This window comes from Geotrypetes seraphini, chromosome 12 (assembly GCF_902459505.1).
Source record: "Geotrypetes seraphini chromosome 12, aGeoSer1.1, whole genome shotgun sequence".
In the NCBI taxonomy this organism is placed as follows: domain Eukaryota; kingdom Metazoa; phylum Chordata; class Amphibia; order Gymnophiona; family Dermophiidae; genus Geotrypetes; species Geotrypetes seraphini.
The window spans coordinates 39,268,702-39,283,388 of NC_047095.1; the positions used below are offsets into that span (position 1 = coordinate 39,268,702).

At 39.2% G+C, this 14,687-nt stretch overlaps 1 protein-coding gene across 1 annotated transcript in view; it reads right to left on the reverse strand.

Moving 5' to 3' along the window:
• The window catches only part of MSH4 (mutS homolog 4), a 103,769-nt gene that overhangs the window by 28,679 nt on the left and 60,403 nt on the right, over nucleotides 1–14,687 (reverse strand). Inside the window, exons 11-14 of the mRNA XM_033916866.1 lie at nucleotides 12,443–12,612; nucleotides 7,776–7,912; nucleotides 5,348–5,451; nucleotides 593–717 (exon numbers count right to left, since the gene is read on the reverse strand). Coding sequence (XP_033772757.1) covers nucleotides 593–717; nucleotides 5,348–5,451; nucleotides 7,776–7,912; nucleotides 12,443–12,612 — 536 coding nt within the window. The remainder of the gene's footprint in view (nucleotides 1–592; nucleotides 718–5,347; nucleotides 5,452–7,775; nucleotides 7,913–12,442; nucleotides 12,613–14,687) is intronic.

The following is a 14,687-nucleotide window of genomic DNA, read 5'->3' on the forward strand; positions in this document are numbered from 1 at the left end:
TCTTTCCAAATTGTTTCAGTTTGTCTGTCTGACTTATTTTAAGTACAACCTCGATTTTAAATGTACTCTGCTTACAAATTTGATAAGTGGACTAACAAATTTTAAATAAACTTGGAAACTTTTCATGTTCCTGCCCCATTTCTGCAAACTCTGTCCTCAATTCTTTGCAAGCTCTGACCTCAATTCTTTGCTTCGGTCTTTACGGAAGAAGATGTAAGAGATCTACCTGAACCAGAAATGGTTTTCAAGGGTGATGATGCGGATGAACTGAAAGAAATCTCGGTGAATCTGGAAGATGTGCTAAGCCAAATTTACAAGTTAAAAGTGATAAATCACATGGACTGGATGGTATACATACCAGGATACTAAAAGAACTCAAACATGAAATTGCTGACCTGCTGTTAGTGGTCTTTAACCTGTCGCTAAAATCGACTGTAGTCTGAAGATTGGAGGGTGGCTAATGTTACGCCGATTTTTAAAAAGGGTTCCAGAAGTTTTATTGCTAAGTTATAAATAATATTTTAAGTTTTATTAATATAAAATACATTTTGCTAAGACATGAATCAATGTTTCCATTTCTCAGTAAACCTACCATAGTCAGAAAGTGTACAGGCATGGGCAAATGACAACAGCATATCCAACATTGAAACTGTGTCAGACAGTTTATAGAGACAATGGATATGTTCATATATTTCACCAAGTAGTTTACATATAATCCTACAAAAAGTTAAAAAAGAGTACATTTATTTATGAGCAGTACTCCGTGCATTGCTTTACAAATTGATAAGAAACCTGTAAAATTACTAGCCTTTGGTTCTTATTTGAATAGCGCCCCACATGTAAATACTGTATTGACTTTTAAACAAGTAGACTGCCATGGTATAACACAAAGAGGTTGCAAGAAGAGGGAGTGATTTGGTTTGGGTGGCCCTATAATACTGATATACATTCCTCATTTTACAAAGGGAATGCATGTGGATATAGAAACTTGTAAATGCCAGCTTTTACACCTGCCCTTAGGCATGGACAAATGTGAACTTGAAGGAGCATGTGCAAAGGCTAAGGCCTCCACGACCTTGCAACAGCAACCTGAGATTCTCACTAGGAGATCAAGGCTGCCGTTTTGAATCCAGAGCTGTAGTAGGAGGCAACTTCTCCCTCTAGAACACTAGGGACCCCTCCCCTGCCCCCACTATAAGCCAGCAGAGAATCATGACTAAGAGATATGTGCTGCTGGTGTAGGAAGGCAGTGCTTGAGTACGAGCATTCTGTTTTCTGCAACTCTTTTATACAAACCAAGAGCCATTCTTTTTATATTTCTAGAATATCAGCGCCATCTACAGGATTACAAGCATACCCCTGAGGAAGGCTTTTTTCGGAAGCCAAAACACAGACCATGTTGGGATCCAGCTAAAAAGGACTAAGGACTCTTTATTTGGCTCATATGATTTTATGTATATGTTCAAATGGTTAATGTATTTTTAATAAATTAATTGTTGTTCTAGAGGCTGATGGGCAAAGTCCCTTCCCCACTTCTTGTGTTCTGTCCATTAAACTTGGGGTTGTATTTTCCTTTCTGTTGCTGTTATAGCAAGGTAACTAACACAACTGACAAGGACTAGTTTCTTAGATCATCCTGGGAGCCCTTTTAAATATCTGGCATCATATTGCCATCCTTAAGAAAAAAAACAAAAAGTGTAAAAATGTACCTAATGTATTCAAAATGAAAAAAGATGACTACAAAAATGTGTTAATTTTTAAAATATCTTTGAAATAGATTACTGAAAAATTAGAAAAGCTAAAAAACCAAATCCCAATAGTTTAAATAATTAAAAGCAATATAAAATTATCAAAACGCAAGTATGGGGAAATGTTTACAAATTAAATTTATAAATTAGAAAACCTTTTTGGTCGAGGATAACTGATTTAACAAGGCAAGAAATGCATCTGTTTGGTAGATTACCTATGCAGGGCTATCCAGGGATATTCAATGACACTCTTGTAACTAGTTAATGCTGCTAAATACGTCCTCTAACTGCCTAAGCCAAAATCAGCTATGTTGTGTGCGAACCAATTAGCACTGATAATTGGGTACTCAATCAATTAATGGTGCTTACTGGCAATAGGAATTTATATGTGCATCTTTATAGTTGATATTCTATAAAGATATGCACACAGGTTCTTCCACAGGGATACAAGGAAGGGATATGGCCAAGGGAGGGGCACTGGTGAGTGACAGCCATTTCTAGGGTGTGCATGCAGTGTTATAGAATTCTGGTAATCAGTATCTAATTTAGGTGTGGGGATTTACACCTGGGTTCAGCTGGTATAACTCCTTGTGCCCCAAATTGGGTATGGATCCTGGCGCTTAAGTGCTATTTTATAAACACTGCCTAGCATTGAAGGGCAAATTCTATATGAAGCACCCAAAAGTTAGGCGCCTAATTAGGCACTGTTCAGCGTGATTCAAGTAAAATTGGGTGCTGTTTAATGAATCACGCTGAGCGGAACCTATTTTGGAGGCACCCAAGAAATAGGCCAGCTCTAGGCACAATTAAAAATTAGGCGCCAGCTGAGTACATAAGCACGCTTAAGAGCAGTGATTCTGCAACAAGGCGCCTAACAAGTAGCCACACCCACGCCTAACATGCATACTGCCTATTTTTTTGAAGACCGCCTAAATTTTTAGAGGCGCCTTGTTACAGAATCACGCTTTCTTGATAGGCGCCTATGTTTCAATCAGTGCTGATTAAAAAGCTTAATTGAGCTTGTTATTCAATTTAGATAGGCGCCTATCTAGTTGGGCGCCTCCGAAATAGGTGCCTAACTTTAGGTGCTGGTTGCAGAATTGGGGCTTAAATGCCATTTATAGAACAGTGCTTAGCATTTATTTTTTTTAACAGATCTGAGTATTCATTTTCTTTTGGATTACTTGCCTTAAAGAATAATTGAAACTAGAGTTTTGAATCTCTGCATGGTGATGTTAAAAAAAAAAAATACTGGTTTAACTCTGTGTCAAGCATTGCATCAAACATCTCTTTGAAATGGAAGAGTTCTATCTTTGTCTGGTTTCACTATCCATTTAAAGGCTGAATATGATAAGTGCTGGCTCATAGCGCAGACATGACCCAGCATTGAATATTGGGGCATAAAGCTGGAAGCAATTTTAAAAAATTGCTTGCCACTGCTGGCTATTTACCCCAATGTGAAATTGAAAATTCCAAGCAAAGTTCAATAAAAGGCACAAAGTATACTAGAATTTCAGATACATAAATTCAAACCACTTTTGAATTAAAAAAACAAGAAAACTTGATGCTAGTGTTTAGCGGTTTGACTACCCTGAGGGACACTTTTGTTTAATTTTCACAGATTTTCTGTCTAAACATAGACTTAGGAGTAGAATAGAAATAGGCAGCTCTTTATTTTTTTGGGTACTCAAAGAACATAAGAATAGCCTTACTGGGTCATCTAGCCCAGTATCTCGTCTACATGGTGGCCAATCCAGGTCACAAGTACCTGGCATAAAACCAAATAGCAGAGTATTCCATACTATTAATCCAGGGCAAGCAGTGGCTTGCCTCATGTCTGTCTTAATAGCAGACTATGGACTTTTCCCCCACAGCTTGTCCAAACTTTTTTCTAAAACCACCTATGTTAACCACTCTTACATCCTCTGGCAATGCAGTCCAGAGCTTAACTATTCTGAGTGAAAAAATATTTCCTTCTATTGGTTTTAAAAGTATCCTCCTATAACTTTATTGAGTGTCCCCTAGTCTTTGTAATTTTTGATGGAGTAAAAAATCAGTTCACTTGTACCTGTCCTCACCACTCAGGATTTTGTAGACTTTATCATCTTGCTCGCTCTTCTTACAACCTTTTCTTGTTCCACTATATCTTTTTTGAGACAAGGCAACTAGAATTGAACACTACTCAAGGTGAGGTCGTACCATGAAGCGATACAGAGGCATTATAGGCCCTAGCATCTGGCAACTATGATTTGGGTTATTCTTCCCAATAAGCATCACTTTGCATTTGTCCACATTAAATTTCATTTGTCACTTGAACACCCAAGTCTTCCAATTTCCTGCACTGCTTAAAAATGTCATCAAATGAGATGTTCCCATCCCCACCCCTTCACCTCATCAAATCCTATCATTATTGTCTGCTGTGCAATCCTAGGGGATCGCCTACGCTTTATCTAGGAAAGCATTTTTCTAAACTTCCACTACCCAACTCAGACACTTTCATGATGCTTCATAATGAATGTTGCAGATTTCTCACTGATAATATCATACAAGAAGAATGAGATCTTATATGATCCCAGTTAAACCCTGTTGCCAAGGGTTCGGTTCCTAAAGGGAAAAGTAAGGAGGACAGGGGGCAACTCTGATAAAAGGAATATCGAGGCCTATCTCCCATTTATTTACACCCACGACCTAGGATAAGAACTTAAGAATTGCCATACTGGGACAGACCGAAGGTCCATCAAGCCCAGTATCCCGTTTCCATTTCCAACAGTGGCCAACCCAGGTCCCACGTACCTAGCCAGATCCCAAGTAGTAAAACAGATTTTATTTATTTAGAGACACTTTTGAGCTTTGACTCTAATCAAAATCATAATTCTAACATTTTATTTTCTACGATCCTAACATACAGTAGGGCCCCTTCCAAATGTGCAACCCTTTTTTGTCTTTCTATCCTATCCGACATGTAGTTCTCTCCCTCCACTCTTATGTTCCAGTGCGTATGTATGTTGAATTGTCTGATTTTACTTATTGTTTTTTTAATATATTAGATATATATTGCTTAGAAGTCAGATAGGTGGGATATCAAATTTTAATAAACTTGAAACTCAAATTTTTCACCTGTTTTAATAACTTTGAACAGTTTATTGTCATATGCAAATTTAATCACCTCACTCATCATTCCAATTTCCAGATCCTTTATAAATAAGTTAAAAAGCACCGGTCCCAGTAAAGACCCCTGTGGTACTCCACTGTTTACTCTTCTCCATAGAGAAAAATGGTCATTTAACCCTACCCTCTGTTTTCTGTGTGATATCACAACTTGATTTTAATCACAGTCAAGTAACAAGTGCCCCACTTTCACTGCATGATTACTGTCCTTTTTATCTTTTGATGAACCCTGAGGCAGGCTATAGCCGAAACCTGGCCAAGTCTGGTCTTTTTTTTCAGTAGAATTGAATGTGTAATTGTTATAGAGGTTTCTTACTCTTTAGACTAACCCATCTGTGCTAGTTGGTTATGCACATTTAAAATACATTTCTAAAATAAAGTTCCTTCATTACTGACATTTTTAACAAAAAAAACCCATTAGATTTTCTTACAAGTATGACATGTGATATATTTCTCTTAAAGACTCTTGGCACCTTTCATTCATTTTAATTAAGTCTGCTGAAGTAAAGCTGTATGCATTCTTCATTTTAGTAACCTGCAGGGAAATTCAAATTTGTTGTCAATATATGCAAGGCAAATAAGTAATATTTTTGACGTTCTTTATAAAAAATCAATGACTTGTACTATTCTTTATTCATTTATTTTCATAGGGTCAGCAAAATTAAACAAACTGAAAATGTATTGTAATGTCACAGTAAGGAAAGAGAATAGCAGTCATAAACTACAAAAGATTACAGAAAGAATATGACAGGCAAAAATCAGTGGAAGTTAAGAGAAGCTGGAAAAGTAGTCAGGAAAACAAAGATGCAAATGGAAAAAAAAAATAGCCAACACATGGGTTAGGTTAAGAATTTGATTACGCAAATAAACTCTGTAATGTAGATGTTGATTTTTTATATACATTCTCCCATTTGTAAAAAGTGTGTTAAAGTCTTAAAATTATTTATTTTTATTTAAAACAATTATATCCTGTATCATATAAGATTCTACTCTAGATGACATACAAATAGCCATAAAAAAGTGGAATTGTCCCAGTCAGAATGGTGAGCACCTGTTTGGCCAGCTTAACATCATCACATACTGTCACAGCCAAGTGCTGCTTCTCATCTAACGTATTTTTCACTCCATAAGATGCACTTCCCCCCCCCCCAAAAGGGGTGGAAATAAGGGTGTGTCTTATGGAGTGAATACCACCCCGCCGCACCTTTCTTTAATTGCTGGCAGTCCAGCACTCCTTACGGAGCGAATCCCCCACCCACCGCATCTTTTTTAACACCCCCCCAGCACCTGTCTCCATCCCTTCCTTCTCAGCAGCAGGGCCATGATGGTGACCTGCCTTCCGATTGGCGGAGGGTAGATGGAGGGGGCATGTTCGTAGGCACGCAGGTGCTATGGCACAACATGTGTTTTCCGCGGCATTTTGTTTTCCTTGCAGGCTACACTCCGGACTTGCCACCTGCTTGCACTGGGGAAGCAGTGGGGCTCTGAGCAGCACAATCAGCCCTGGTCGAGGCTGAGAAGACTCGGTGGCCATGGCTCCCCCCAGGCTGACTTCATCTCTCATCCTCTGCTACTACATGTGCACAGCATTGCACATGAATCTGCAGGAGACAGAGCCCACAACAGACACACAGGATGGGAGATCGCAGAGGCCTGCAAGAGAAGAGGACCTGGAGGTGCTGGATCCGGAGGCACTTGGCCGCTGGCAATTTAAAAAAGGTATCCAGGGGTGGGTGGGTGCTACAAGCTGCCTACCACCAGACCAACCTATGTGTAGAGGAGGAAAACCAAGAAAAAAAAATTCTGAACCATATTTTTTTTCCTTGGTTTTTCCTCCTCTACACATAGATATGCCTTATGGTCAGGTGTGTCTTATAGAGCGAAAAATTGTACTAAGTCGGTTTAATGTAAATTATAAATCTCACAGAATACAGCAATATGATGGCTCTGATCCTGGTCACGCCTCCACAGAACTGTCTCAGCCTGCCTTACACCCACTAGCAGACAACCCTGGGGTGAGCTAGTTCCCAAGTGAAAGGTCCCAGAGCCCTGATCTGATGTGCAGGCTGTCCAGAGGGCTTACTTCTGAGCAGGGAAACCCCCAAAAGCAGATGTTCTCCAACAGTCTGCGATCTCCCGCAGTCAAGGATTCTCCGCAGGGAACCTCTACAGCACGAGGTGAAAACCATGAACAAAAAATATTGAAAGATCACAAAATAAAACACGAGCAGAAAAGCTCTCACAGAATATGAGTCGCGCAGCAGCATTTTGAACCGACTGAAGAGGCGAGAGACAGGTGCATGTATTCACTCAACATGTTTCACTCAGAGATGCACTGTGCTCAGTTGGGGGAATTACAGACAAATACTGGTGCTTAGAATCCCGCCCATAACATGCCTTCAACATGCTCCCTTGAATTTTGGATGCTCAGCAGGAAAAAAAAACAACAAGCAAGATGTCTAGAAAGCCAGTTTTGAAAATTAGCACTTGGATGTTTTTGGTGAGAAAAAAATCAAAGTGCCAATTTATGATGTTTTTTGAACGTCTTTGTGTTTTGAAAATGAGCTCCACAGTGTTTAACTCAATATAAAAATAAACTTATAGATATAGCAATACACTATCAATCCTGGAATTAGTCTACCAAATAAAATAAGATGACTAAACTCTCATAGCTACTATCTGATGGTTAGTACAGGAAAGACAAAAACAGTCTCAGAAATAAAATCCAGAATTAAAATGAAGTTATTTTCCCCCCTATAAGCATGCAGAGCTATATATTTTAGTATTCTGTACCTCTGAGTACCCTTATTACATTGCTTGGTATATGAGTTTTGGAGCCTGTATTTACGATAATCCTACCTTTATAAATTCCAAAGGAAGTTGACCATTAGGCAATGATATGCCATCTATATTCATTTGGATAAAAAATCCTCGGGTAGTGCTGAAGCTTGTCTTGAAGGGTAGGTTGTATTTTTCTGAAAGTTGTGTTATCATTCCTGTACAGTATGGAATACATTTTAAATAGAAATCGCAGTAGTTCTTATTCTTAGATATAGTAGGAAATCAGAGCAGCAGTACTTTATAACTTACACTGGTGCTCATTTTCAAAGCACATAGACTTACAAAGTTACATAGTAACATATATAAAACTATGTTCTTTGTAAATGAGCCTCATAACACCACAGTAGATGGCAGAAAAAGGCAATCTAGCCAATCTAATTTCCCCACTTAAGAACATAAGAATTGCCATACTGGGACAGACCTAAGGTCCATCACATCCTGTTTCCAACAGTTGCCAACCCAGGTCCCATTACCTAGTTAGATTCCAAGTACTAAACAGATTTTATTATCCTAGGAATAAACAGTGGAATTCGCTAAGCCATCTCAATAATGGCCTATGTACTTCTCTTTTAGGAAATTATCCAAGCTGAGCTACCCAGGTTTATGCATTCAGGTGGTGGAGCAGCTCATAATAATAATAATAACTTTATTCTTCTATACCGTCACAATCTTGTGACTTCTAGGCGTCTTTCTGGATGTATTTTGATACTACTGTATTTCAGTCTGTGAGTTCTCGATATGAATGGTGTCTGGGGCTCTGGGAAGGAGGAGTACGAATATGATCATTGCCATGAAGGGAAGGGATAAAAATTTTGAAATGTGCAATGAATCTTGCTAAGGAAGTACAGTGATACCTTGGAATCCGAACTTAATCCATTCCAGAACCCCGTTAGAGTTCCAAAACGTTCAAGTTCCAAGACAATTTTACCCCTTTAAAATAATAGAAACTAGATTAATCTGTTTCTTGGTCCCACAAACTCAGATTTTCAAATAATTTTAACAGTAAACACACTGGATTTTTTTCTAATTCTTTATTCATAAAACTCAAATATTAACCAATGATGATACAGTATAGTAAAGTAATGCAAAGTAACCAATGATAACGAATGATGATGTGGAAGCTGGAGTAGGAGGAGGAAGATTATTGTTTGGAAGGCAAGTCACTTTCCATATTAGCATCAGGTAGTTCATGTGTCTGCATTCTGTTCCTTTTATGCTCTTTGTCAAGGTACCACTTGTAGAGGGCTTGGGGTCACCTTCCATGTTAGCATCAGGTGGTTCAGGTGCTGCATTCTGGTCTGCTACTTCTGTCTGCTGCTGCTGATTAAGGTGCTGAAGCTCTTCTGTTGTCAGCTCTTTCCTGTGATTGTCTACTAACTCGTTGACATCCTCTTCGCTGACTTCCAAACCCATGGACTTGCCCAGAGATACGATGTCAGGAACAGGTGGTTCCTCAAAGCCTTCGAAGTTCCTTTCAACAACACATTCTGGCCAGAGATTTTTCCAGGCAGAGGTCAATGTCCTCAAAGACACTTCCCTCCTTGCTTTCTCGATGATTCTTAGGCAACGGAGGATATTATACTGTTCCCTCCAGAACTCTCAGAGAGTCAGTTCTGTTTCATTTGTAACTTTAAAACACCTCTGGAACAAAACCTTGTTGTACAATTTTTTGAAGTTCAAGATCATCTGCTGGTCCATGGGCTGTATAAGAAGGCAAAAATTTTATCTTGATGAAGCTATATTTGCCCACCAAATTATCCTCTAGGCCTGGAGGATGCGCAGGAGCATTGTCCAGGACAAGGAGAGCCTTTATCGGGAGATTTTTCTCTTGCAGATAAGCCTTTACACAAAGAGCAAACTCCTCGTGTATCCACTCAGTGAAGAACTTCCTGGTAACCCATGCTTTCACATTCAATCTCCACATAACATTAAGGGGGGGGGGGGCACTGACTAAGTAAGAGTGAGAGGGAACCCAATGAAGGAAGGAATTAGTAGGGGGGTAAGTCGGGAGGAAGTAGAGAGCAGAGAAGTATAGAATGGGGGAAGGGTTGGAGTAGGCATGGGGGGGTTGATATTAAGCATCCTACCCCAAAACAAAAGTCAAACTGCATTGAAGTAAGGGGAAAACAGAATAGGAATACGAGAGGAGGAAGAAGACATGGAGTGACCAAGAAAGATGTAGAGATGGTCTAAGACAGTGGCTCCCAAACCTGTCCTGGGGGACCCCCAGCCAGTCAGGTTTTCAAGATATCCCTAATGAATATGCATGAGAGAGATTTGCATATAATGGAAGTGACAGGTATGCAAATCTCTCTCATGCATATTCATTAGGGATATCTTGAAAACCTGACTGGCTGGGGGTTCCCCAGGACAGGTTTGGGAGCCACTGGTCTAAGAGAAAAGAAATTGTATGGTGTACACAGGTTTGTTAAGAAAGAGGGACTATTGAGGACTAGCTAGGAAGGAAGAATATTGGTTGTATAAATGATCAAGGTAGACTGAATGACATAGCATGAGTGTGGTGTAGATAGTCTGGGAGGATTGTAAACTGTGGTAATGAATTGGGGTTGGGGAGGAAGAGAGACTGGTTGGGCTTGCAGTGCTAATCCTAGCATTTCTTTTACCCACAAGACCTCCCTGTGTGGCACCACCAGATGTGCTTTTCAATTAAGGACAGCCTGGCCAGTTGTGTTCACAACTCACCATGCTTTAATTTTTTTTTATATGGATTTGGTAATTTGTGGTGAGTCGAGTACCCCCAATCATTTTGAAAAGTTGGCTCCTATGATAAGAACATTCCCTCACTGAGGTTTTAGTTTGGCTACCTTACAGCAAGTGGTGCTAACCTAAGGCTGAGTCAGAGGGGTGGGGGCTCAGGCCGGGAGGTGATTAAATGTCCTGGAGTAGAATGGATCAGGAAGGCCATAAGGAGATCCCAAATACAGATATTTCCTGGAGGGAAGCTCCAAGTGAAGGAATCCTTCCTGAAGTATTGGTTGGGCTGCAGTACTTGTGAGGGAGTCGCAGGGAAGTAATGAGCAGCCTTAGTTCAGAGGTTAACACACTGTAGAAGCCCAGGGATTGCATGATAAGGAACAAGAAGACTGCAAAGGTAAAGGAGTGCCTTTATTTTTCTGTGAAGATACAGGTCCTGAGTGTCCTGGCTGGATCCAGGCCTGAGTTTATATATGGATATCTGGAATTGTACTTAAGAAGATAGAACTCTTGAGAGAAGGAAGTAAATGTCAATGTGGTCTGTCTTGTTTGATTACTTGTTCAGCAATAAAGCTTTTCCTTTCATGTCATACTGTACTTTACCTGTCTGTGAGGTTCTGCAGCCAGCTTCAGTCAAATCATAAATACATACTTTGTTATCTTCTTTGTGCACATTAAATAGCAGATTTTCCCCCTAGAGGGCCTTATATTTATCCACATAACATAACGTACTTATAAACCGCATAACAAAAGATTAAAAATAACATAACATAAGGATGATTTAAATTAGTTCGCTAAATATTTTGAAAAAAGATGAGCTTTCAATTGAGTTCAAAAGTGCTTGTAAGAGCAAGCACTACACAACAGTGGCCTCAATTCCCTGTCATAGAAAGTAGCCTGAAATGCCAGTGTATGTTCCATGGATTTCTTGCTCTTACAACCTTAAGCAGATGGAAAATTAAACAATGCATGTGATTCTCTCCTATGTTTATGGAAGGCTATGAGAAATCTATCGGTCATATAGTTTGGAGAAATAGCATACACAACTTTGTAACAAAGACAACCCAGCTTAAACAAAACACGCGCCTCCACTGGAAGCCAATGCAACTCACGATAGAAAGGAGTCACATGATCATATTTCTTTAGACCATCATCTGCCTGTCATACCCCTCTGCCCTTCATTAGCTCTCTGAGCCTTTCCAAACTTCTTTCCAAAAGCACCCCCTATCTCTGATGTCTCTGAATCTGGACAAATTTCCTCCCCAAAGCACCCTCCCCATATCTACCTGACCCATTCATATGAAGAGCACTCCAGTACTTATTTCTTTCTACTCTCTTACCAACACCTAATACCATTATCTCAGATTCATACACATTTAAAATCCTACCCCCCAAGGCAAACCTGAAATGGTTCAAAGAGCCATAATATGCCACTTTGTTGTGCTCCTATGGCATACCAAAGTGGAGTGGAGCTTACAGCATTTGGAGGGCGGGAGGAGGAAAGAATACAATCATGAAGCCATATATGGAAAGAATGTCCTCTGAATAACAATTGGCATTGCTGTAGGTGCAATAGCTGGCATTTTTCAAAATCTTTCATCACTCCTGCTATTTGCCACATAAATAACTTTGAAAATTGTCTTCTATATCACAATGTACAGTGAAAGAAAACACTGAAAAAAGTACAGTGAAAAAAATTATTAGACAAAGTAAAAAATATTTACACACTAGCCTTATGTATTGATTGTAACCAACATTTTTTTCTCTGACCATTTTAACTCATATTACCATAACCTTGTCTTAGACCAAGAACAAGTGACCTCTGATGAGTAAGCATATACCTATATGGATCAAGTTCAATGCCAGAAAGATGAATTAACTATCATTGTTTCTGCTGCTGCTCACCCTTTTTTGGGAAGGAAGGGACTGAATATGAAAATTATGCTGAACAAAATAAATTAAAGAAATACCTGCTATGTCGTCTACAATCTCTGCATAAGTTCTACGAGCTATATCAAGAAATTCATTAATATTTGGCTTGACTGCATAACATTTTTGAGTCCTCATATTCAAGCATCCTTTTGTGTACCTTGTGTCATCATTAATAACAGTTTTAATCTTTTCAAGTATGACTTCAAACCTAAAAGAAAATCAATATTGTATGTCACAAAAAGAAAGCAATACTTTTCAGTTATATCTTTACACACAATGTATGTTGAACAATTTTATATTTACAAGGCTCATATTTCAACAATCACAACTGAGGAAACTGCACAGCAGAGTGGAAGCCATATCTGAAATAATGGATCCTCCGTTTACCAATTATTACAGTACATAGGGGCTCATTTAAAAAAAAAAAGAAAAATGGTCATAAAGGGACAGATGGAAGTTTTTTTGCCAAACCCTTCCAATTTGCTATTTCTGAAATCTATATTCTAGACCAGGGGTGTCCAACCTGTGGCCCAAGAGCCGCATGTGGCCCCGTGAAGTATTTTGTGCAGCCCTGGTCGAGGGCGATGCAGTGTTTTCCTCTGCTGCCCCCGGGTGTTTACCGTCTTGCCAGCTCCCTCCTCTGTCTTGCTGCAGTGTTTGCGCGTTTGTGCGGCCCCAGAAACATTTCTTTTCGGCCAATGCGGCCCAGGGAAGCCAAAAGGTTGGACACCCCTGTTCTAGACGGACAGCTATGCTGTTGCAATAGTTTGTCTAAATCACAAGGGGACATGTTAGAGGCATGATTTGGGTGGGCTTATGACATGAATGCTTTTCTGCTATAATCAAACATTTAAGAAATTGTCGAGGGCAACATTGATTGGACCATAACCATTTCTTTTCCGAGATGCGATGTTGGATTTTAGAAAAATTAAAACCAAAGAAGAGGGGAGACTTCAAAATGCTGTTGAGACCGTGTGAACAAAAATGGATTTTTTAAACTTAAAACTTGCATTCCGATAAGTTTATATGCAATGATACAATGGCGTGCTTTTTTTAAGTTCCTGCCTTTTAGCTGTCTCCAGTCTCTGATTGGCCAATAGTGATGTCATCATGTATCTTTGCATAAAGCCGGCTAGACGCCAGGAGCCCATTTTTCAGAAGAAAGTTGTTGAAGCAGTTGCTTGTTTTTTTGATGTAGGCAGCTTTAGTAGACTTAGAGATTTCTAAGCCTACAAAAGATATTATCAATTCTGATCTTTTTTTCTCTTTTTCATAAGCGTTTCCCCTGAAGCAGTGATACCACGAAACAGGGCCTTGTTAGGAAATCTATTGATTTATACCGGTATACCTTAAGGCAGTGATTCCCAACCCTGTCCTGGAGGAACACCAGGCCAATCGGGTTTTCAGGCTAGCCCTAATGAATATGCATGAGAGAGATTTGCATATGATGGAAGTGATAGGCATGCAAATTTGCTTCATGCATATTCATTAGGGCAAGCCTGAAAACCCAATTGGCCTGGTGTTCCTCCAGGACAGGGTTGGGAACCACTGCCTTAAGGAAATAACAGAATGGATACCGGATGCTTTTTTCTTCTGCTGTGACTTATCGATCACTGGAGCTTGGATATACCCACAGATAAGTGCTTGTTTTTTTAAATAATCTCCTGAATACTGGAAGTGAATGTAAAAGATATTATAAAATTTTTGAGAATCATGAAAAATTTGAGAATAAGGGAAGGGGTTTGGAGTTTTTTGACCAAGGATGCATTTCCTATTGCAATTTTGAAGCTGACATATAGATTTCCAGGAGATAGTGATCCCTGGAAATACTGAGGTCTTTTTCTCTATTACCTTATTTATTTTTATTTTATTTTTATTTTATTTATTCAATTTTCTATACCATTCTCCCAGGGGAGCTCAGAACGGTTTACATGCATTTATTCAGGTACTCAAGCAGTTTTCCCTCTCTGTCCCGGCGGGCTCACAATCTATCTAACGTATATGAGTATCTTTTACTGTGGTGATTTTTCAATAGCTTCTGGTGTTTAACTATTGAATATTTTTGGGTGGATTTTTTTTCCTATGTATTCTTTCACAGAATGAAGAAGAACAAACAATGCTCATAGAACCAAAAGTCCACTGCCTTGCTTTGTTTGTGCTTTCTGTTTTTCCACTTAGGGCCTTTTATCCTTCCTTCTTCATCTTATTCACAGAATGAAGCATAAATAACAAAAAGGCCTATAATATACAAAAATAGTATTTAGAAAAGAAGGTAAGAAAGAT